At 41.4% G+C, this 20,549-nt stretch overlaps 1 protein-coding gene across 1 annotated transcript in view; it reads left to right on the forward strand.

The window, feature by feature from the left end:
- ARTN (artemin) overlaps window positions 1–11,231 on the forward strand; it is a 50,355-nt gene extending 39,124 nt beyond the window's left edge. The window contains exons 3-5 of the mRNA XM_063427147.1: window positions 4,563–4,627; window positions 5,401–5,605; window positions 8,730–11,231. Coding sequence (XP_063283217.1) covers window positions 4,563–4,627; window positions 5,401–5,605; window positions 8,730–9,163 — 704 coding nt within the window. The 3' untranslated portion in view covers window positions 9,164–11,231. The remainder of the gene's footprint in view (window positions 1–4,562; window positions 4,628–5,400; window positions 5,606–8,729) is intronic.
- The last annotated feature ends 9,318 nt before the right edge of the window (window positions 11,232–20,549 follow it).

The raw sequence follows: 20,549 nt of genomic DNA on the forward strand, positions 1-20,549 counted from the left end.
ATACCGAGTCAAGGACCTCATCCTTGTCGCAGTGGGTGTCCTTTGCTATGACCATCCGAGCAATGAAACTTTGAGTTAACATAATTTACTGATTACGATGAATTATGAGTCCCATAGTGTCCAACTTGTAACATATCACAAACATTTACATGGGGATGTCATGGTCACCTCTTCCATTTGGTCCTTAGTCTGAGGATACTCTATGCCAGCCTGTTTTTGTTAGTAGAATTGACTTTGCGTCGTTAGTAACTGCTCTAAAATGGTTTACAGTGGAGGCACCATAACCACCACAGCTCGCCTTGGAGTTTGGAGTTTTTCTTTAATGACAAAAAATATATACAGCTGCTATGTTAGAGTCACACAATATCAACTTATCAATAAAGTTTGTTGAAGCCAGCTGCACTTTATAAAAAGCAGTTCTATGGGAAAACTGTAAAAGAGGCATGGCAATCCATTGGTTTCCATGGTGATTTGTACCATAATTGTTCTGTATAAATAGCCCATCCCTGTAGGTGCACTGTCCCCTCCTTAAAGGGGCACTATTGTGTCAGGAACAAATTGTGTATTCCTAACACTGTAGTTCTAAAACCTCTTGTTAGAAAGGTGATATACTCACATTTTTCCTGCGCTGCGCAGAGTCGAACACATTTGGCCCCGTCCCCTATCCATTTCCTTGGCATCATCAGAGCTGATAATCTCAGCCAATCACAAAAGCAGAGCCAAATGCCGCCCTGGCCAATCAGCATCTCCTCATAGAGATGCATTGAATCAATCCATCTCTATGTGGAAAATTCAGCGTCTCCATGCAGAGCGTGTGCAGCACTGATCCAGGAAGCACCTCTAATGGCCGTCTGATGAGTGGCCACTAGAGGTGTTCCTAGGGAGCAATGTAAGCACTGCCTTTTCTCTGAAAATACAGTGTTTACAGCAAAAAGCCTGCAGGGACTGGCTATAGACACCAGAACGACTACATTAAGCTGTATTGCTTCTGGTGACTGTAGTGTCCCTTTAAATAGAATCCATTGCGTCAGCCAGGGTTTTACACCAGTGACTGATTATGTCGAGGACCGAAACCATAAATAGACTAAATAGCAGAATGTTTTGCCCTCATACATCTAATTATCATGCAGCTTCCGCTGTTAATTAAGTATACATCTATTGATTTCAGGGTTGGATCTCATATTTTGTACTTATAGGATACATTTATTGGGGAAGATATAAATAATGTATCCTTATATAATAATTCCAGATAGTTCTCCTAATATAGCAATATCTTAGAATAGAACGAGCGCATACTGCGCTGTGGGAGTTGTAGAAATCAAGTTTATCTGGTTATGTTAACGAAGGGCAGATCGCTCCTGCTAAAACATTTAGGAAGTTATGCAAATAATTAATTACTACTATTTATTTTTGCTTTTGGCACTAGTAATAACTTACTAATAAATCAGGACGTTCAGATAATCACAAATAAAACGTATTTTCACACGTGTTAAAAGCTTGTTTTATAGTATAATAATATATTTTATAAACATGTTATTTGCTGCACCTGGGGTAAAGCTTTGTGATACTGATAGACTCCTTATTACACACAGTGTACACAGGGTTAAAGCAGCAGGATACCGATAGACTCCTTATTACACACAGTGTGCACAGGGTTAAAGCAGCAGGATACCGATAGACTCCTTATTACACACAGTGTACACAGGGTTAAAGCAGCAGGATACCGATAGACTCCTTATTACACACAGTGTACACAGGGTTAAAGCAGCAGGATACCGATAGACTCCTTATTACACACAGTGTACACAGGGTTAAAGCAGCAGGATACCGATAGACTCCTTATTACACACAGTGTGCACAGGGTTAAAGCAGCAGGGTACTGATAGACTCCTTATTACACACAGTGTGCACAGGGTTAAAGCAGCAGGATACTGATAGACTCCTTATTACACACAGTGTGCACAGGGTTAAAGCAGCAGGATACTGATAGACTCCTTATTACACACAGTGTGCACAGGGTTAAAGCAGCAGGGTACTGATAGACTCCTTATTACACACAGTGTGCACAGGGTTAAAGCAGCAGGATACTGATAGACTCCTTATTACACACAGTGTACAGCGGGTTAAAGCAGCAGGATACTGATAGACTCCGTATTACACACAGTGTACAGCGGGTTAAAGCAGCAGGATACTGATAGACTCCTTATTACACACAGTGTGCACAGGGTTAAAGCAGCAGGATACTGATAGACTCCGTATTACACACAGTGTGCACAGGGTTAAAGCAGCAGGATACCGATAGACTCCTTATTACACACAGTGTGCACAGGGTTAAAGCAGCAGGATACTGATAGACTCCTTATTACACACAGTGTGCACAGGGTTAAAGCAGCAGGATACTGATAGACTCCTTATTACACACAGTGTGCACAGGGTTAAAGCAGCAGGATACTGATAGACTCCTTATTACACACAGTGTGCACAGGGTTAAAGCAGCAGGATACCGATAGACTCCTTATTACACACAGTGTACACAGGGTTAAAGCAGCAGGGTACTGATAGACTCCTTATTACACACAGTGTGCACAGGGTTAAAGCAGCAGGATACTGATAGACTCCTTATTACACACAGTGTGCACAGGGTTAAAGCAGCAGGATACCGATAGACTCCGTATTACACACAGTGTACATAGGGTTAAAGCAGCAGGATACCGATAGACTCCTTATTACACACAGTGTGCACAGGGTTAAAGCAGCAGGATACCGATTGACTCCGTATTACACACAGTGTACACAGGGTTAAAGCAGCAGGGTACTGATAGACTCCTTATTACACACAGTGTGCACAGGGTTAAAGCAGCAGGATACTGATAGACTCCTTATTACACACAGTGTGCACAGGGTTAAAGCAGCAGGATACTGATAGACTCCGTATTACACACAGTGTACACAGGGTTAAAGCAGCCTGGAAGGAAAACTGCAGAGGAATAGGCAGAGGGGGCGATACCTCCAGGCCAGTATCCACCTCTGCCTATACCACTGCAGCCCTTCCTCCAGGCAAGTATCGACCCCTCTGCCCCCTCTGCCTATTCCTCTGCAGCCCTTCCTCCAGGCAGGTATCGATGCCTCTGCCTATTCTGCTGCAGCCCTTCCTCCAGTCAGGTATCGACCCCTCTGCCTATACCACTGCAGCCCTTCGTCCAGGCAGGTATCGACCCCTCTGCCTATTCTGCTGCAGCCCTTCCTCCAGTCAGGTATCGACCCCTCTGCGGCTCTCCTTCCAGGCAGGTACCCACCTCTACCTGCGATGTGATTTCTATTGCCTTTAGAAAGGAACTAGCAGCTCTGAAACCTAGCTATCTCAATTTATCCTGGGCTAAAAGATCATTCAGCCAATCAACAAGTACAACAACGCTGTGGCTGGGATCCCTAAAAATCCACACAGAACACCATTCCAAATGGAACTAACATACAATACTTCATTGTACTTGGAACTAGCCCATACGTTCATTATATAAACATTGCTGTGACAAACATAATACAATTCAAATAACCAAAACATGTTACAAAATATATAGGACATTATAATAGCATAATAACATATTTATAAAGGGATGAGGAAGATATTAATTAACATAACTTATCTCTCCTGCCTGCAGAACTAGCAATATGCAAATCTACCCGAATATGCAAATTGCCAATCCTTGCTGTTCAGGTAGTGCATACAGAGGTTACTAGATCATGCAAGCAACAGGTGGTGCTGTACAGGCTCCACAACCAGATCCACCTAGTTGATTGCAAGCATTAGCAAGACAGGAGAGCACACTAACATTTAACCCCAAACACCCGCTTTACATACACACCCTGCACCCACAATGGACACAGAGTGAATTAAACATAAAATGTCCTTATGAAACCCCAGGTGATGGTGACTACCGCCACAGTGTTTTCTTTGAGAAGAGAATCATTTGAAAGTTTATTAAATTGAGGCCAATGTTATCAATCTACATCAATTGAAATTCTGTGCTCTTCCTCTGGTTTGTATACAGGTTTCACTAACGTGAGAATTATTGGGAATCCAAAGAGAATTAAGATTTTAGGACAAAATTATCCAAATTGAGATTTTATTGGAGATTGTTTCCAATTCAGCGATTTTGTTTTATAATTTGAAAGTCCATTTTAATTCACATTGAATTCCCACGAGTTCGCTCTTTAGTAAATAATCCTGAATGCGTAGGAGTGGCAAAGTGTGAGGTATGTCAAAGTACCTGCCGTGACATGTTCTACAAATACGTGGATTGTTGAGCTGGAATATATGAAGTATTGCCATAGAAATATTGCAGACCTTGAACTAATGATTATTAATGCAGGAGAATATCCTCCCGCGTTCTCCCAACTTGCACAACATCAGTATCATTTAAATAGTTTATTACACCATGCATCTATAATAATATTCAATACACAGCAAGGCTTCCAATGGTATGTGCTCCATATTGTACGTTCATTATTAGTGGACATGCCAAAGGTGATCATGGCTTCATTGTGTCTTGTTTTCGTTGCAGACGGAATCAATCTGTTCATGGGAAGAGGATCCCTGTCTGTTACATCCCCTCCCTGGAGCTGTAAGGTAAGCCCAAAAAGAATGAATGTAAATATCTCAATGTACTTCTTAGTCCTACGTTAGCACGAAGAGAAACACAGTCACGGAACAGGGCTCAAAAGATGCATAAATGGCTTCGTTCTGCAAAGTAAGCGATCTCATCACATATCGTTCTCTATGATAAATACAGTATCTAGCAATGCCTTTAGTTTGGTGTGGGAAGCGAAGGCTTGGCTGCGGTATATATTTATTCTTAACGTGTCGGGGTTTGAGGAATGCCATCTACTTAATGTCCCTTCAGAAGGCAACTTACAGGAGCTACTGGCCAAGCATGTCACGTGTGGCTTGTATTTCCACTGTAAATGCCTCATGCAACATCGTCATTCTTATAATTCTATAGACGTGTGCAAGGTGCGTGCTAGGTATGTCTAGGTACACCAGGTACACACAGTGACCATTCAAGTGTAAGCTCAGCTGCTATTTTATATTATATTACAAACCTCCAGTTATTTCAATGTGTATAGGATTTGGGGATAGTGCGCATGTAACTTTTTTTTCTGTATGTATTGGGGCTGATGTGTAATATAGTCATTGCTGCCGCCCCGGAGTAGCGGGAGTGTGAGCGCAGGACTTATTTTTGTGTATAAATATATATTGAAACTGTGGGGCTGGTTCTCATTAGAGTCAAACAATTGTAATCGGGGGATGGGGGAGGGGGCGGCAAATGACTAATGAAAGATCCCATTAACTGTTTACTATCAGAGTTTACTTTACCCAAAATGTCTTTTTTTTTCCTTCAGGTAACGCTCTGGTTCTTTCTGGCATTGCTGCTGATCTTGTCAGCAATGATAACCGGATCGCCCACCCCAGGTATTTATATGGAAGGTCAGACCAGCCTTGAAACAAAGTATGACATCTTGGTGACGGACAGTCCTGATGATATAGAGCCAACACAGGAGGAGAAAACAGATCTGGACATCAGGACCACACCGAGTCCTCATTATGGTAAATTCAGAAGGCATGGAAATTAATCTGCTATGGATGGATCCAAAACTCAAGAAATGTGTGTGGTACAAACCTTAAATCAAGCGTAGGCAACCTGCGCTACTACAGATGTTGTGGACTACATCATCTCCCTTGATGCATTGCCAGCATTATTATTATTATTATTATTATTGTCGCTGCTAGAGCATTATGGGAGATGTAGTCCACAGCATCTGGAGTGCTGGAGGTTGCCTATCGCTTCCTTAAAGGGACACTATAGCCACCAAAACAACTTTGGCTTAATGAAGCAATTTTTGTGTATAGATCATGCCCTGCAGTCTCACTGCTCAATTATCTGCCGTTTAGGAGTCAAATCACTTTGATTATACAGCCCTAGCCACACCTCCCTGCAGGGGACTTGCACATCCTTCCTAACACTTCCTGTAAAGAGTCATCTAATATTTGCACTTTCTTTATTGAAAATACTGTTTAATTAAGAATGTCTCCTGCTCTGTTAATAGCTTACTAGACCCTGCAGGAGTTTCCTGTATGTAATTAAAGTTCAATTTATAGCAGGGGATAAAAACTGATTGAACGTGAAACCATTTGTTTCCATGCAGGCTGTCAATCACAGCCAGGGGAGGTGTGACTAGGGCTGCATAAACAGAAACAAACGGGATTTAACTCCTAAATGGCAGAGAATTGATCAGTGAGCCTGCAGGGGCATGTTCCATGATCTATACACCAAAACGGCTTCATTAAACCTAAGTTGTTTTGGTGATTATAGTGTCCCTTTAGTGATAGAGGTATGTGAGTTTCATTTTGGAATGCACCATAAATGTCCTAAGGGGACAGCAGCAGGTTAGATTTTAATGAATACACGTATGTCGCTGCAAACTCATGCAACCAATTCAAAGGAGCCAGTCCTAATGCTTTAAAATGATGGAAAAAATACTAGAGCTATGTATTAGTGGTAGCAATCTTTGGCATGCTTACAATGTAGGATAAAAAATACCCCAGTGGCCGATAAGGGTCAGAGCTAACAAGCCTCTTCAAATTCAGGTCTGTGGCATCCTGAGTGGGCTCATAGCATACATGGACCAAAAATTCACCTAACTAAACTCGTCCCTGTAATGTAGCCTCCCTATCCCCTCCACTTAGTTTTTTTTGTCTCCTGTATTTCCTCCCTCTCTCCCTTGCTCACTTCCTACCTCCTCCAAGTCACTTCACTCCAAGGCTTCTCTATGCAAAGCTTTTGATTGGACCTCCACTCAGCTCCCGTGACAGCAGACGGGGGCGTGCCGAACAGCTTAGTCCGGCACTGGGTTTAGGTTAAGTAACAGCTACATAGGGTGTGCAGCAAGATAGCGTGGATATTTTACATTCACAGGAGACTAAGCCGCGTATAGAGTTATCCAGCATACGAATAAAAACAAGAAAAAATATACAAAAAATCTTCCACTATATCACAGTGAGGTGATTGAAAAAGTATGCACGAATAAAACAAGAGACTGCACATTTTTTTTGAAAGTAAGAAATAAAGACAAGAGTAACTAAAGACAAGACAAGGCATAGAATTTGTCTCATGTTTAGATATTAGTTCACTTTTTTTTTTAAAGAAGACAAGCAGATATCAGCATAGATCATTACAAAAAGGATTCCCTAAGAGGTTCTTAGCTAGATGCGTTGAGTGAGTATTAACTGCTACCGATGAGCCAACAAAAGACGACAATAATAAAATGAAAGAATAAGAAAGAAAAAGAATGCATGATTGAGAAGTAGCATCCAGCTGGCTCCCTAACACGTAGTGGGGGATGGGCAAATGGGCAAGATGGATGACCAAGAGCCCGGGAGTGCAGATCAGCCTATGCCTTACCTGTTAGGGCTTACCTGGGTTGGGAGTCCGGCAGGCAGAGATGTATGCTCACCCTTACAAGAAAAAACAGGCCGAGGTGGTCAGGCAAGAATTCACCTAGCCTGTGAGTCGGTGCACAGGGGGCTGTGCAGGATAATTCCGAGTCGCGGTACTGGAACGGATAAACCAGGAGAATAGTCGTGGGAAGCCAAGGATCAGAGGAAGCCAGAAGTCAGAATAAAGAAAACACAAGCCGGAGTCAAGAGCAAATCATCTTGCGTAGCCGCGACGGGTGCTTCTTGTCCTTCCTCCACTTTGGGGCCTTGTTTGCTGCTGGAGGTGTGGGCTGCAGTGTAATGATCCACTGAGGTATGTGTTCAGCCTACTCTCACGGGCTAGGTAAACATCCTGCTTTCTAGACATTGCCAAAAGTCATCAAAGATTCTGTCTAGCTTGAACAACGCTTGTGCCGCCTTATGAATGAGCCGGCCCATGCTTACCAGGGATGGACCAGGATGATCCTCACTGGTCCAGAGGGGGAGGGGTGACAGGGCAGCCACATGATGTTTACCCAGGGTCAAGAGACAGCGGCCGCCTCCCCCGCCGGTGCACGCCAGACTGCATGTTCTCGGGTATGTAGCAAGTGATCACTTGCCGAGTTGTGGAGCACTTCATATAGTATTGTGTGCCTTGAGAGTCTGGTAAGTCATTGGATTCCACTCAATTCGAACTGTGTGGGGCCGAAAAGAGCTGTAAATATCCGGATAAGTGAGGAGCTCGAGACAGATACAACTCTGCTCCATGACAGTCAGGCTCACCTCCACTAAGTAACAGTTTATTGTATTCCCTTTTTTGAGTTTGTTTGGGGAGTGGTGAAAGAATTTATTTGGAAAAAAGTTTGGAGTAACCCTTTAAGAAGAAGGGAGGGGTAACACAAATATGCACAGAATTGACCGTCGTCTAAGTCACGTGTGCTGGTGGTGTAACTAGCTCCTGGCACACAATTGTATATATTTTCTAAAAGCAGAGGTGGTCTTGGTGGTTGGAATAACCCTCTCAGACTGGGGCTTGTGTAACCTGCTGTAGAAGAAAAAACTTGAAAAATGTAAAGACATGAATTATAGAAAACAAACATACAGAAAAATCAGAAGATGGTTTTTAAATCGTGAGGCAAAGGTATAAAAGTGAAGCATCTAAAATGTAAACCTCTTAACAACAATGTAGTAATTAAGATCTTGAATTTATATGTAGGACTCTTAATTAACATTATTAATCATGTCGTTTCTCCAGAGAACACAACTTTTGCAAGACTTATTGATGATGAGCTAGCAGACCGTCTACCGCGTTCTGTTCGTGCTACAGTGGGGTCTGCAAAGCATCGAAGGAATAAGAAGAAGTCCTCGAACGGTGGTGGTGAAGATAAAAGTGGCAAAGGCTGCAGTCTGAAGAGTCTGACGATCAAAGTTGAAGACCTGGGTTTGGGCTACAAATCAGATGACTATATTACATTTCACTACTGCAGTGGGACCTGCCAAAACAAACGTACTAATTATGATCTTACCCTCGCACACCTGATTAAAGGAAACCACCTCAGCCGTGGACGGGTTAGCAGCCACCCATGTTGTCGTCCTACGAGTTATGAACCTGTTAACTTCTTGAACGAAAACATCAAATGGCAAGAAGTACCGGCAATATCTGCTGCTGGCTGCGAGTGTGTTGGTTGATTTTGTTGCCCATGCCAGAGCATCAGAATTAAATAAAACAAAACACATGTGCATCTAGCTTATGGCTACAAGGTCAGAGTAAGCAGCACACAGACTGAGGGCTCCAGGAGTCTGCTGTCAGCTGGGAGATGTGGCAGGCGGTGAGAGGTTTGAAGTGGCTCCACTGGAAGACGTAGACAGGGAACGTGAATGGAAGCAATGGATTGGACGATAGAATTTACAGAGCTTTACTGCAACCATGAAAATGCATGAACTGAGTCAACCTGAATGTGAGATTATGTAGAACGTGTACTTTTTGGGCCAAGGTGGAGGAATGTCTATTGTTTACTGCTGGAGGTGCGACATTACTTTTAACCATCCTGTGGATTATTGACACTTTTCACAGAGGTCACAAAAGAATCATGAGTTGTGAAATCATGATTTATAGATAAAAATGAACATATAATATTTTTTTTTATATTTAATGCCCGTAAATCCACGAGGAGATGTTCACCAGATAAACATTGTTACATGATAACATGGGATTCACTGTCGGAGCGCTCTATCTAAACGTATCATGATGCCCATTGATTGTATGAGAAGTTTACTTAACATGCTTCTGGGATGGTAGGTACCAGATAAAAATGACTACCATTATATCAATCCGTGTCCATGGATTGTATGCTAATCCTGCTGTGTTATCCTGCTGCAGTTCTGTAACTCCAGCGTGGCATCACCAAAAGTTATATTTTCAATGGATCTTCTGGGGAGACTTTTTTAAAGATATTCAGTGGGTCTAGGAACATTTTCATGACTTTATATCAGAAATAATTTATATTTTAATGGCAATTGAGAAGAAACGAGCAGCATAAATGGAATAAATCCAGAAACAGGCGCCAGAACCTGTTCCTACTAGATCCGTGTCCTCAACTGAAACCCGAATGAGACCATGGCTAGTATGGGCTATAAAGTAACCTCTCCTCTTGGCAATAAGGATCTTCCAATTTCTTTCCCTGCATCCCTTGAAACGCAGGTCTCTTTATTAACCCTCTCAGTCACTGAGGGCTTGATTTAATAAGTGTTCCAAAAGATGAAATACTATTAGAAAGGTTTCCAAGTGATTTATTTGCAGAGGTCACCACTAAAGTCTATAGGAATTGTTTAAAATAAATCACTTGTATTGAATCATTTGGGAAACTTATGGAATCGATGCCTGTGTCCTTTAAGAGGAATAGGCTCAAATTAGTGAAGTTGTTATGGTGCCTGGAAGTAACTGACAACAGCTTTCCTTCAGAGGATAAACCATTAATGAATAATTTATCCAAAATGTCTTCTATATGGCTCTGTTCAAGTCTGCCCTCTCCAAATGGACTTGAGTCTAAATATTGGAGCAGGAAGCCTTGGACTGGGCGCCACTGAAAGGCCGATGAGTCAGTTATCAGCGGCTCCAGGTCCAAAGCTTCCGATTAAAACCTCGGACTGCGGCAGATGGAGATGGGCAGAGAATTCGGGCAACGGATTCAGCAAACATTTTGTTAATGGTTTAACTCCTAAAGGCAAGCCAGTGCCAGGGACCTACTGGCACCGAATAATCTAACTCCGGTAAAGTTGTTATGGTGCAAAGAGCATTTATTTAAAAAGTGTACTGACCACTAGTGGTGGATGCTTCCTTCAAACATTTCACCTAGGCCGTGCGATAGATGAAGATGGTCACTTTACCTCATATAGACAAACTGGGTAATGTCAGAAAAATATTAAACTATACATAAACCAACTGTCACTGGGTTACAACATCTATCCAGGCCTTCCTCAAGGATGCCAGCTGGTTCTACATTAGGTTATTTCCCATGCTACTAAAAGGTTAACAAAGAGAAGTATTTGGATAAGTTTCTATAGATAGTAACAGTATTGTTTATTGTGTATTTACGAGGAATTTGCCATTTTAATATGTTTATAGGACGGGTTTCAGTGGTACTCAGATTACAAAATTCCAGGAGCTGCAATGCTAATTTATACATTGTTTTGTTACACTCCAGGCAGTCTTTAATTTTAGTTTTAAATGTGAATCTCTTGTGAAATGGGATTCTGTTTGAGTACAGTCTGACTGGGGACGGCAGTAAAACAAGAAATCCCTTCGTATTGCATGGTTAAAGTGCCTTGCCGTTTATTTCACTACACTGTGGGATTTATAGTGTTAAAGCATGTAGACATGGCGTGGGAGGAATAAAACACATATTAAAATTAGCTAATATACCTGGCGGCAGCTCGTTTCAATTAATTATTGATTTATTTGCGGTGACTCCACATTCAGTAAACTGGCTTAGAAAGAGACGGACCTTTTCCAAGCAAGTTTAGTGAATGAGCAGTCACTGATTGGCTGAGAGCGTCTCAGCCAATCAGCAGCGCCCCTGCCCGGTGACACTCCGTGCTTCCTAAATGCCGCGTGGGGGTGGCCGACATTGCCGCTGGAGGCAACTTTGGGGTTAAACCATTCTAGAACGGTTTAACCCCTTGAGGTAAAAGTGCCTCTAGGGGCCTCCTGGCACCATAACAACTCAATTTAGATTAAGTTGATTTGGTGTCTGGACTGTCCCTTTAATTTTATATTCTCTTTGAATTCAACTTGAATTCTCCCTTTAGTGAATGACCCTGTATGTGTCCTCGGATTCAGATTTATTTCGAAAAAAAAAACAACAGCAGCACATCGATGACAAAGAACTAAAACTGGTGCAAGTTTTGTTGTTTGTCATTAAAATATCCCCACATTTGGCATGTTCCCCTAGATTGTTCGTGTGATTGTTTGATAATTAAGGCCCTGGGATAACACATGGCCTCCTGTCACCGATTCCAGCCATTGGTTTGTCTCTCTATATGAGAGCTCTATCTTCTCTCCCATTATACTGACTAGCGATACAAAGAGATAGAAACATATAAGGAGAATTATTCTAGTTCGTTCTGATCATAGCTTTATTAGAGAATATAGATCGAGTCTACAGAGCATTGAACTATTGATAAATGACTCCTTCATTCCCCCCTGCGTAAAGCTGTGCATGGGGTACACTCACTCCAGCGCTTTCTCATTCTCAATGATAATCCATTCATTCATTTATAAGATGAAATGGATAAACTCTTTCATTCATTACTAAAACACAACCGTAAAGACCCAAGAGACTATTTGTTTCTTTCGATTCCTTTATAGAAGAGAACATTACAATACAGGGATCCTGAGTAGCTCACCTCCAACGCTCTCAATACAGGAACAGTAAGAGCAATGGCGGACATCGTGATGACCGCTTCTCCTGATTGGCTGGAGATATTTATTCTGCTGTCAGTATACATTCATTGAGAATAGAGTGTGAAACCACCAATATTTGTCTGAACCATGGGAGTTTTAAAAAATTCTCAGGGGGAAAACATCACTTTCTATAGGGAGTATCGCTTTATTAGTGTGGCACTGGGTATAATAATTATCTGTCAGTGTCCTGCTACACCTACAGGCTTTGAACCACCCCAGTTACATAGTTTATTAAACACTATTCATCATATGTGTGAAGAAGATTGGATTTGGTCCTGTGCCCATGGGTGATGTGATTGTTTGGGTGTCATAGAGCCCCGTGTGAGTCAATGAAGGACTCATGTTCCCAGGTATAGCATCTCACAGCCGGGCTTCAGCATAAATTAAACTGAGAACCACGGCCTTATAAACGGCAGATTCTACAGATAGAACATCAGAGCCCATTCGATTTCTCAAAAAAAATGAACTAGGCTGCAGGATTGATTTTTAAAAAAAACTGCTGCTTTTTAGCAAATTAACTCTAAACTCCATATGAATAAAATGATGAGAGCCAGCTATAACCAGCATTAGTAGGACAAAGTCATAAATGGCTAATTTAGTTTACTGTTTTCTGTCAGTCTCCATTTAGTAAGTAGCAAAATTAAAAAAATTCTGTTCCCATTCGAACTCTTTCCAGAGTTTCACGCCTGCACCGTGTCTGAACAAAACCACAAGTATTTATAAAGAGAAAGTTGCCATTGTGTTTTTTTCACAATCAAAAACCGCATTCAGACTTCGAAATACATAAAATCAAGGGTCCTGGTTCAGCCGGGTCTCTGTACGGTCCTGATTCAGCCGGGTCTCTGTACGGTCCTGATTCAGCCGGGTCTCTGTACGGTCCTGTTTCAGCCCGGTCTCTGTACGGTCCTGATTCAGCCGGGTCTCTGTACGGTCCTGATTCAGCCGGGTCTCTGTACGGTCCTGATTCAGCCGGGTCTCTGTACGGTCCTGATTCAGCCGGGTCTCTGTACGGTCCTGATTCAGCCGGGTCTCTGTACGGTCTTGGTTCAGTCAGGTCTCTGTACGGTCCTGGTTCAGCCCGGTCTCTGTACGGTCTTGGTTCAGTCAGGTCTCTGTACGGACCTAATTCAGCCAGGTCTCTGTATGGTCCTGTTTCAGCCCGGTCTCTGTACGGTCTTGGTTCAGTCAGGTCTCTGTACGGACCTGATTCAGCCCAGTCTCTGTACGGACCTGATTCAGCCAGGTCTCTGTACGGTCCTGATTCAGCCGGGTCTCTGTACGGTCCTGATTCAGCCGGGTCTCTGTACGGACCTGATTCAGCCAGGTCTCTGTACGGTCCTGATTCAGCCGGGTCTCTGTACGGTCCTGATTCAGCCGGGTCTCTGTACGGACCTGATTCAGCCAGGTCTCTGTACGAACCTGATTCAGCCCGGTCTCTGTACGGACCTGATTCAGCCCGGTCTCTGTACGATCCTGATTAAGCCCAGTCTCTGTACAGTCTTGGTTCAGTCAGGTCTCTGTACAGTCTTGGTTCAGCCCGGTCCCTGTATGGTCTTGGTTCAGTCAGGTTTCTGTATGGTCTTGGTTCAGCCCAGTTTCTGTAAATGGGTCTCTACTGAATATTTCATTATCCAGCTTTTAGTACATTTGACTATTTTTTATGACCATCGAATGATCAATTGTCAGAAAAAAAAGATGGAGGTCGGATATATAGTCCATTTTATATGCCAAAAGGGTGTGGTCTCCTCTGTCTCCACGTTTTAAACCAGTTCCTTTAATCTCTATCTCGATTTTGTATTTCTAAGTTGTCCCATGGGACACATTCCTGGCTTGCTTGTCTGATTCGGTGGATCAAAAATATGTCACTTTCACTGTTGTTTGGCCAAAAAGTACGGACTGGAATTGTATCATCTAACTGTGTCCTTCCAGAACCAAAGTTGGAGCTCGGTGATAGCGCATCGCCAATATTTCACCAAAGACTATTCCAATCCATGGCCTTTAGCAAAACATCGGCCACTGTTTATCATTCTGTGCAACATTCGTATCAATCTATGTATTACATTTTAACTTATTTATTTATTTGTACTATGTGTGGATTATTTCCCCTTTTTAAAGAAAACTATTTATTACTTAGTGAATCTCTCTCTTAAGCCTTTATGTATTGTGATCTTTTTATGTAATATTATTATTATTATAATTATTATTATTATTTAATACCCAGCCAGGCTTTGAGTCAGCCTAATTCTGTTACAAGGGCCAGTAATAATTGCTGATCCCGGCCTCATTGATGGTTCACTGCAGAGCCTGTCTGTCGATTGGCTACGTTCATAAAGTATCAATATATTATTAAATCTTATTGTGATATGATTTTTGTACTGTTTTTTTATAGTTATATTAATATCATTTACAGTTTTTTAAGCAATAAAACTCTATTTTTGTACAGCCGCCTGTTTACTGTGTAAATAAAGTCTATATATTATGTATTGTACGTGTTTATTTCGGGTCTTGGCATTCGTTATATGTAGAGTTGGGTAAACATAAAATAATTCTTAGCTGGACACAACTGCTGCTTGATGGTAGGGGACGACAAACAGCAAGTAAAACGGACATAAATGTTATAGCAATCCTTTAAATGGTTTGCTATAGAAAATAGAGGTCTATCACTTAGGTTGTAAATTGAATAGTAAATAGTTCCGGCTGAAATGCCTATTTTTTTAATTTATTTTTTTAATCGTTGCATTTGAAATAATTGAGACCAGTTCATCTTTTTGTGCTAAAATGTGCAATTCTCTACAATTCTTGATTTTGTGAATTAACACTGAGATACCTCCATAGAGATGAGAAGTTGCTGGCTGAAAGTAAGGGGATCCACAGTACAATATAAATGAAAACTAGCAAGAGGTCGTTACTGACAGTAGACAGTGGAACAGTCACATTGTCCAATGTCTGGCTGTATGAGAAGTGTATGTGAATCAGGGCAAACCGGGCTTCAATTTCAAGAAACTGGACACCATGTGAACACTCTGAGCTAGCGGAGTTTATTCTGAGTTCATTTATGCATAATGTGGGGGTGATTTCCATAGTGTTACAGTGGTCCTTCTGCACAATAAGAATTTGTCGCTCTTATTTTCCTAAACATTTAAAGGATCACTATAGTGCCAGGAAAACAAACTCGTTTTCCTGGGTCTATAGGGTCTTTATGTCCCCCCCACCCTGAGGGTCCCACTCCCGCTGGGCTGAAGGGGGAGGAAGGGATTAATCACTTACCTTTCTTCAGCGCTGGGCTCCCTCGGCACTGGGGACTCTCCTCCCTCTTCCGACATCATCCGCCGAATGCGCATGCGTGGCAAGAGCCGCGCGCGCATTCAATCAGTCCGTAGGAAAGCATTTCTCAATGCTTTCCTATGGACGGCAGCGTCTTCTCGCTGTGATTTTCACAGTGAGAATCGCGGAAGCGCCTCTAGCGGCTGTCAATGAGACCGCCACTAGAGGCTGGATTAACCCTAATGTAAACATAGCAGTTTCTCTGTACAATACTCCAAGTGAGGTCTCACCAGTGTTCTGTACAATGGCATGAGCACTTCCCTCTTTCTACTGCTAATACCTCTCCCTATACAACCAAGCATTCTGCTAGCATTTCCTGCTGCTCTATTACATTGTCTGCCTACCTTTAAGTCATCAGAAATAATCACCCAGTCTGCATGATGACATCCAGCATCAATAAAATACCATAGGAAAGTAGAGAGAGGCAAGAACAAAATAAAAAAAAGTGTAGAGGATTAGCCCCACTCTAAAAAGACCCTGTTTTCCCAGTTTGTTCTATCAGCGCTGACCCTTTACTACTGTTTCTGCTTTTGCTATGGAGAGGGCCTAATGCATGGCACTGCTCACTGCTCATGCGCTTTGCCCCACCCCCCATCAGATAACGTTGGAGGAGGTGGAGCACCGACCCAGCACCAAGGGACATTGGCGCTGGAATCGGGAAAGTGATTGAAGGTATTTTTTTAGCCGTTTATGGTTTGTATTCCTTACCCTATAAAATCCCTTTAACATGTTGATGTTCCAAGTTATATTTCAAACTAAATATTTTAAAAAATGCATTAAATATGGCAGTGTTTGTATATGTATTCACTCCTTTTGCTAAAAAACTAAATATACTCTGGAGCAACCAAATGCAGTCAGACGTTACTCAGTTACTTGAATTCAATCCATCATTTCTAATCTCAAATATTATCGCTAGATGAATACAATGATTTGGAAGGCACCATAGTTTGAGAGAGCAAATCAAAACAAACTGCATCATGACCAAGACCCAAGATAAGTCCATGATAAAGTTCTGAATAAACAGCTTTGAAAGCAACCCTATATTATCCCTGGAGCACCAATAAATCTCTTATTAATAAATAAAAGGAATATGGCACAGTGACACAATCCCACCACTCCCACCACACTCCCACCAGGAGAAGTCAGTGGTAACTCCAAGGGACATATAGACATATACACAGCTGAGATATAATAATCAGTCCTTGGAAAGCCGTAACGTACACACTCCACAAAGCGGGACTTTATGGACCCCCCAAGAAGAAAGACATTTCTGAATAAAACCCAAATCAAATTGGCCTTAGTGCGATGTATTTATTGGCGTTTGTTCACTAAATTCCAAATTGTAGCAAACATAAATGCAAATGGAAATATTCAGGAAAACCAGATGTTCTGGAAAAATGCTTGGCTATTTTAGCCCAAATGTTACCATTTGAATTCCAATTTGCTGTAGTAGTTATGGTGCCAATAGTACTGTGCTACTATCCCACAGTAACGAGTCAAACAGTTTTTGAGTGGTTCAACACTTATCTGTGTCCTCTGGGCGTCCCCTATCCTTCTCAGTACCATGATTTGAAAGTTCCCAATGTTAGTTTCAGCCAAAGAATGACGGCCACGTTTGACCAAATTGCTATTGGCAAGTTGGAATGGGAACTTCTGCCTTGTGATATTTAGACAACCAGAAATCTGGTAAGTGCCAAAGTGTAGAATGGGCAGAATGGGACTCCTGGCAACATAACCACAATTGCATGCTGTAGAGGTTATGTTAATTAGAGAGCCCCTTTACTATAAGCACAGTACGGGCCATGGGAATGGTTTATAAATAAACAATAATAATTCTAACAATTTAAGTGCTCTAACTGGAATGGTTTGTTAAACTACTGTTTTCCGTGAGTAAATAGCTGGAGGTACGTAATTTTCTGTCATATCCTTAAATATTAACATATTATTAACATTATTATTAACATAATATTAACATATCCATTATTACAGTGTAAAATAGATTGCAAACCCTCCACAATACACAATGCTGATCTAATTATGATCATAACGTGCAATTTCTAACACGTCTCCTTGTGAAATTTAATGCTTGCAATAAATGAGAGAAAAGGGTGAAACGATAAGCGTATAATAGAGCAATACAAAGTAAATGAGACACGTTTGTAATCCATTAATAATTATATGTAAGTGTAATGGGCAAGTGGAAGCAATTTCAGACATTCCAACGTCTTCGAAACCTGTAAAGACGCTTAAGAGAAAATAATTTGCAGCATAAAAAGCATGAATGATTAACCCTGTCATTTGTAGTATTGTTAGAAGGCAGTTCTTAAAGGAATTGGCAATCGTGAAATAACAGTACGTTAATACAGATATGTAAAATAACATCTACATGAATGCCAGAACCCAAGGTCCCCAGCAGAACATTGCCCAGAGCATCACTGCCTCTGCCGATCAGCCTTCTTCCCATAGTGCATTCTGCTGCCATCTCTTACACAGGTAAACGACGCACACTCAGCCGGCCATCCAACTGATCTTAGAAAACGTGATTCATCAAACTGGGCAACCTTCTTCCATTGCTCCATGGTCCAGCTCTGAGGCTCATGTCTCCATTAAAGGTATTTTCGGTGGTGGACAGGGGTCATCATGGGCACTCTGACCGGTCTGTGTCTACGCAGCCCTATACGGAGCAAACTGCGAAGCACTGTGTGTACTCACACCTTTCAATCATGGCCGGCATTAGGTTTTTCAGCAATTTGACCTACAGTAGCTATTCTGTGTGAACGGACCAGACTGGCTAGTCTTCGCTCCCGACATGCATGAATGGGCCTTGCACTCCCATGACCCATCTTCATTGCACCACGTTTGGTATTTACTAACTACTCCATAGTTGGAACACCGTTTTGGAGATACTCTGACCCAAACGTCCAGCCACCATTATCTGGCTATTGTTTATGTCTCTTAGATCTTTTCACTTGCCCATTTTTCCTGCTTCCAACACATGAAATACAAGAACTGACTGTTCACTTGCTGGCTAATATATCCCACCCTTTGACAGGTGCCATTATAACGATATAATCAATGTTATTCATTTCACCGATCAGTGTGTATATATATATCTATTGACAGTGTCCCTTTAACAAGGTCCGAGCCTCTATCTTCTCCCCCATTCCGTCTCAGTAAAAAAATCTGATTGCAGAGAATTGATAGAAAACATTTAATGATCATATGTAAACTAACTGCTGTGATCTCTCTCACAGCTGCTGTGCTAACCAAGACTGATTGTTCAGATCTCAAGTATGTGGCCCAGCAGGTCTCAACAGATATAGATATAAAGTTAATCACATATTGGCCTCCATTTAATAGTTTTTTTTATAAACTTTCAAAATTTTTTATTTAAATTAAATCAAGCTATCAAAAAATATCAAAATATTCCAAGGTTAAAATTTCAATCATTTTAAAAATGTATCCAACAATATTATATTGAGATCATTATTTTGTATAAAAAAATATTAACACCACACAAAAAACACAAAGGCACAGCAGCAATGTTTCAGTAAATACCACCAAAACTTCCCAGGGGGTTGGGAAGGTAGCATCAAGGACTTAAAGATGTGATTAGTTTGTAAAATTGGTTACAATTTGGAAACAGAACACCCTATTATGCAGAGAAATGCCACAATGATGAAACTGAAAATAAGTGTCTAATGTTGCCTGTGGCCTTAAAGACCTACTGTAGAAACTTACCTGTAGTCCTGGAACTAACTGATGGCATAACAAAAATTATGTGTAAATGCCTACTAACAAGTAGACTGGCTATACAAGACTTCAATTAACGTAATAAAAGCTTGGCTGAATGTAACGGATTGAACTGACCAAAATCGAAAATGTAGAGCGGCCAAACGTAGGTGGAATGTAGTAAACCACGGTGACTATGCAGTGCAGCCAAACGTAAGCCGAATGTAGTGAACCAACTTGAAAATGTAACGCAGCCGTATATAGGTCGATTGCCTTAGACCAAAGTGCATATATAGCGCAGCAGAATGTGATCAAATGTACTAAACCAAACGTGACTATGAAGCACAGTCAAACATAGGTCGAATGTACTGAATCAAATAAAAATGCAGCATGGCCAAACATAGGTTAAATGTACTGTAGTAAGTGATCATGACTGTCACGGCAAGGGTACATAATTCATTGTTGCACTATAGAATATTGCTATTTAATTTAACTTGTGAAGTGCATCAATAATTTGACCCCTGTGTAGAGGACAAATGGCAGAGAGAAATTGCTCTTTTGATCAAAAGGGGGTTCTGCAAGATGTGAAAATGATTGCCCTTTTGATCTATCAAAGGCCCTGCAAGGTGAGACATTTTACACTTGAGCTGCCTGTATGCCTAGTTGCAATGTAAACTAACTGACTTTGACCATATGGCCTGAAACTCTCAATTGATAGTTCAATCCACTGATATGTTAATGGTATTAGTTTCATGAAGACCCTTGTATTCCCAGTATCATATCCAAGAGAAACATTAATGCTTACCCACAGAATAATAATTAAGCCTCATTTTTGTTATATTTGGAATGTGACAAGCACCATCTTCTAAACAATGCCAAACATGAGTGGCCTAACTTGACCATAGGGGAAGGAATTGGGATGTCCGTCCTATTGGATCGTAAGGCCGGCATGCGACATATGTATAGATTGGGAAAATAATAACAAATTCATAGATGCAATTATTATTCCTGTGGCAGGTATACAAGAGAAGATAGAGCCAAATGTTTCCATTTGGA

The sequence above is a fragment of the Pelobates fuscus genome, chromosome 7 (genome assembly GCF_036172605.1).
Source record: "Pelobates fuscus isolate aPelFus1 chromosome 7, aPelFus1.pri, whole genome shotgun sequence".
Taxonomy (NCBI): Eukaryota; Metazoa; Chordata; class Amphibia; order Anura; family Pelobatidae; genus Pelobates; species Pelobates fuscus.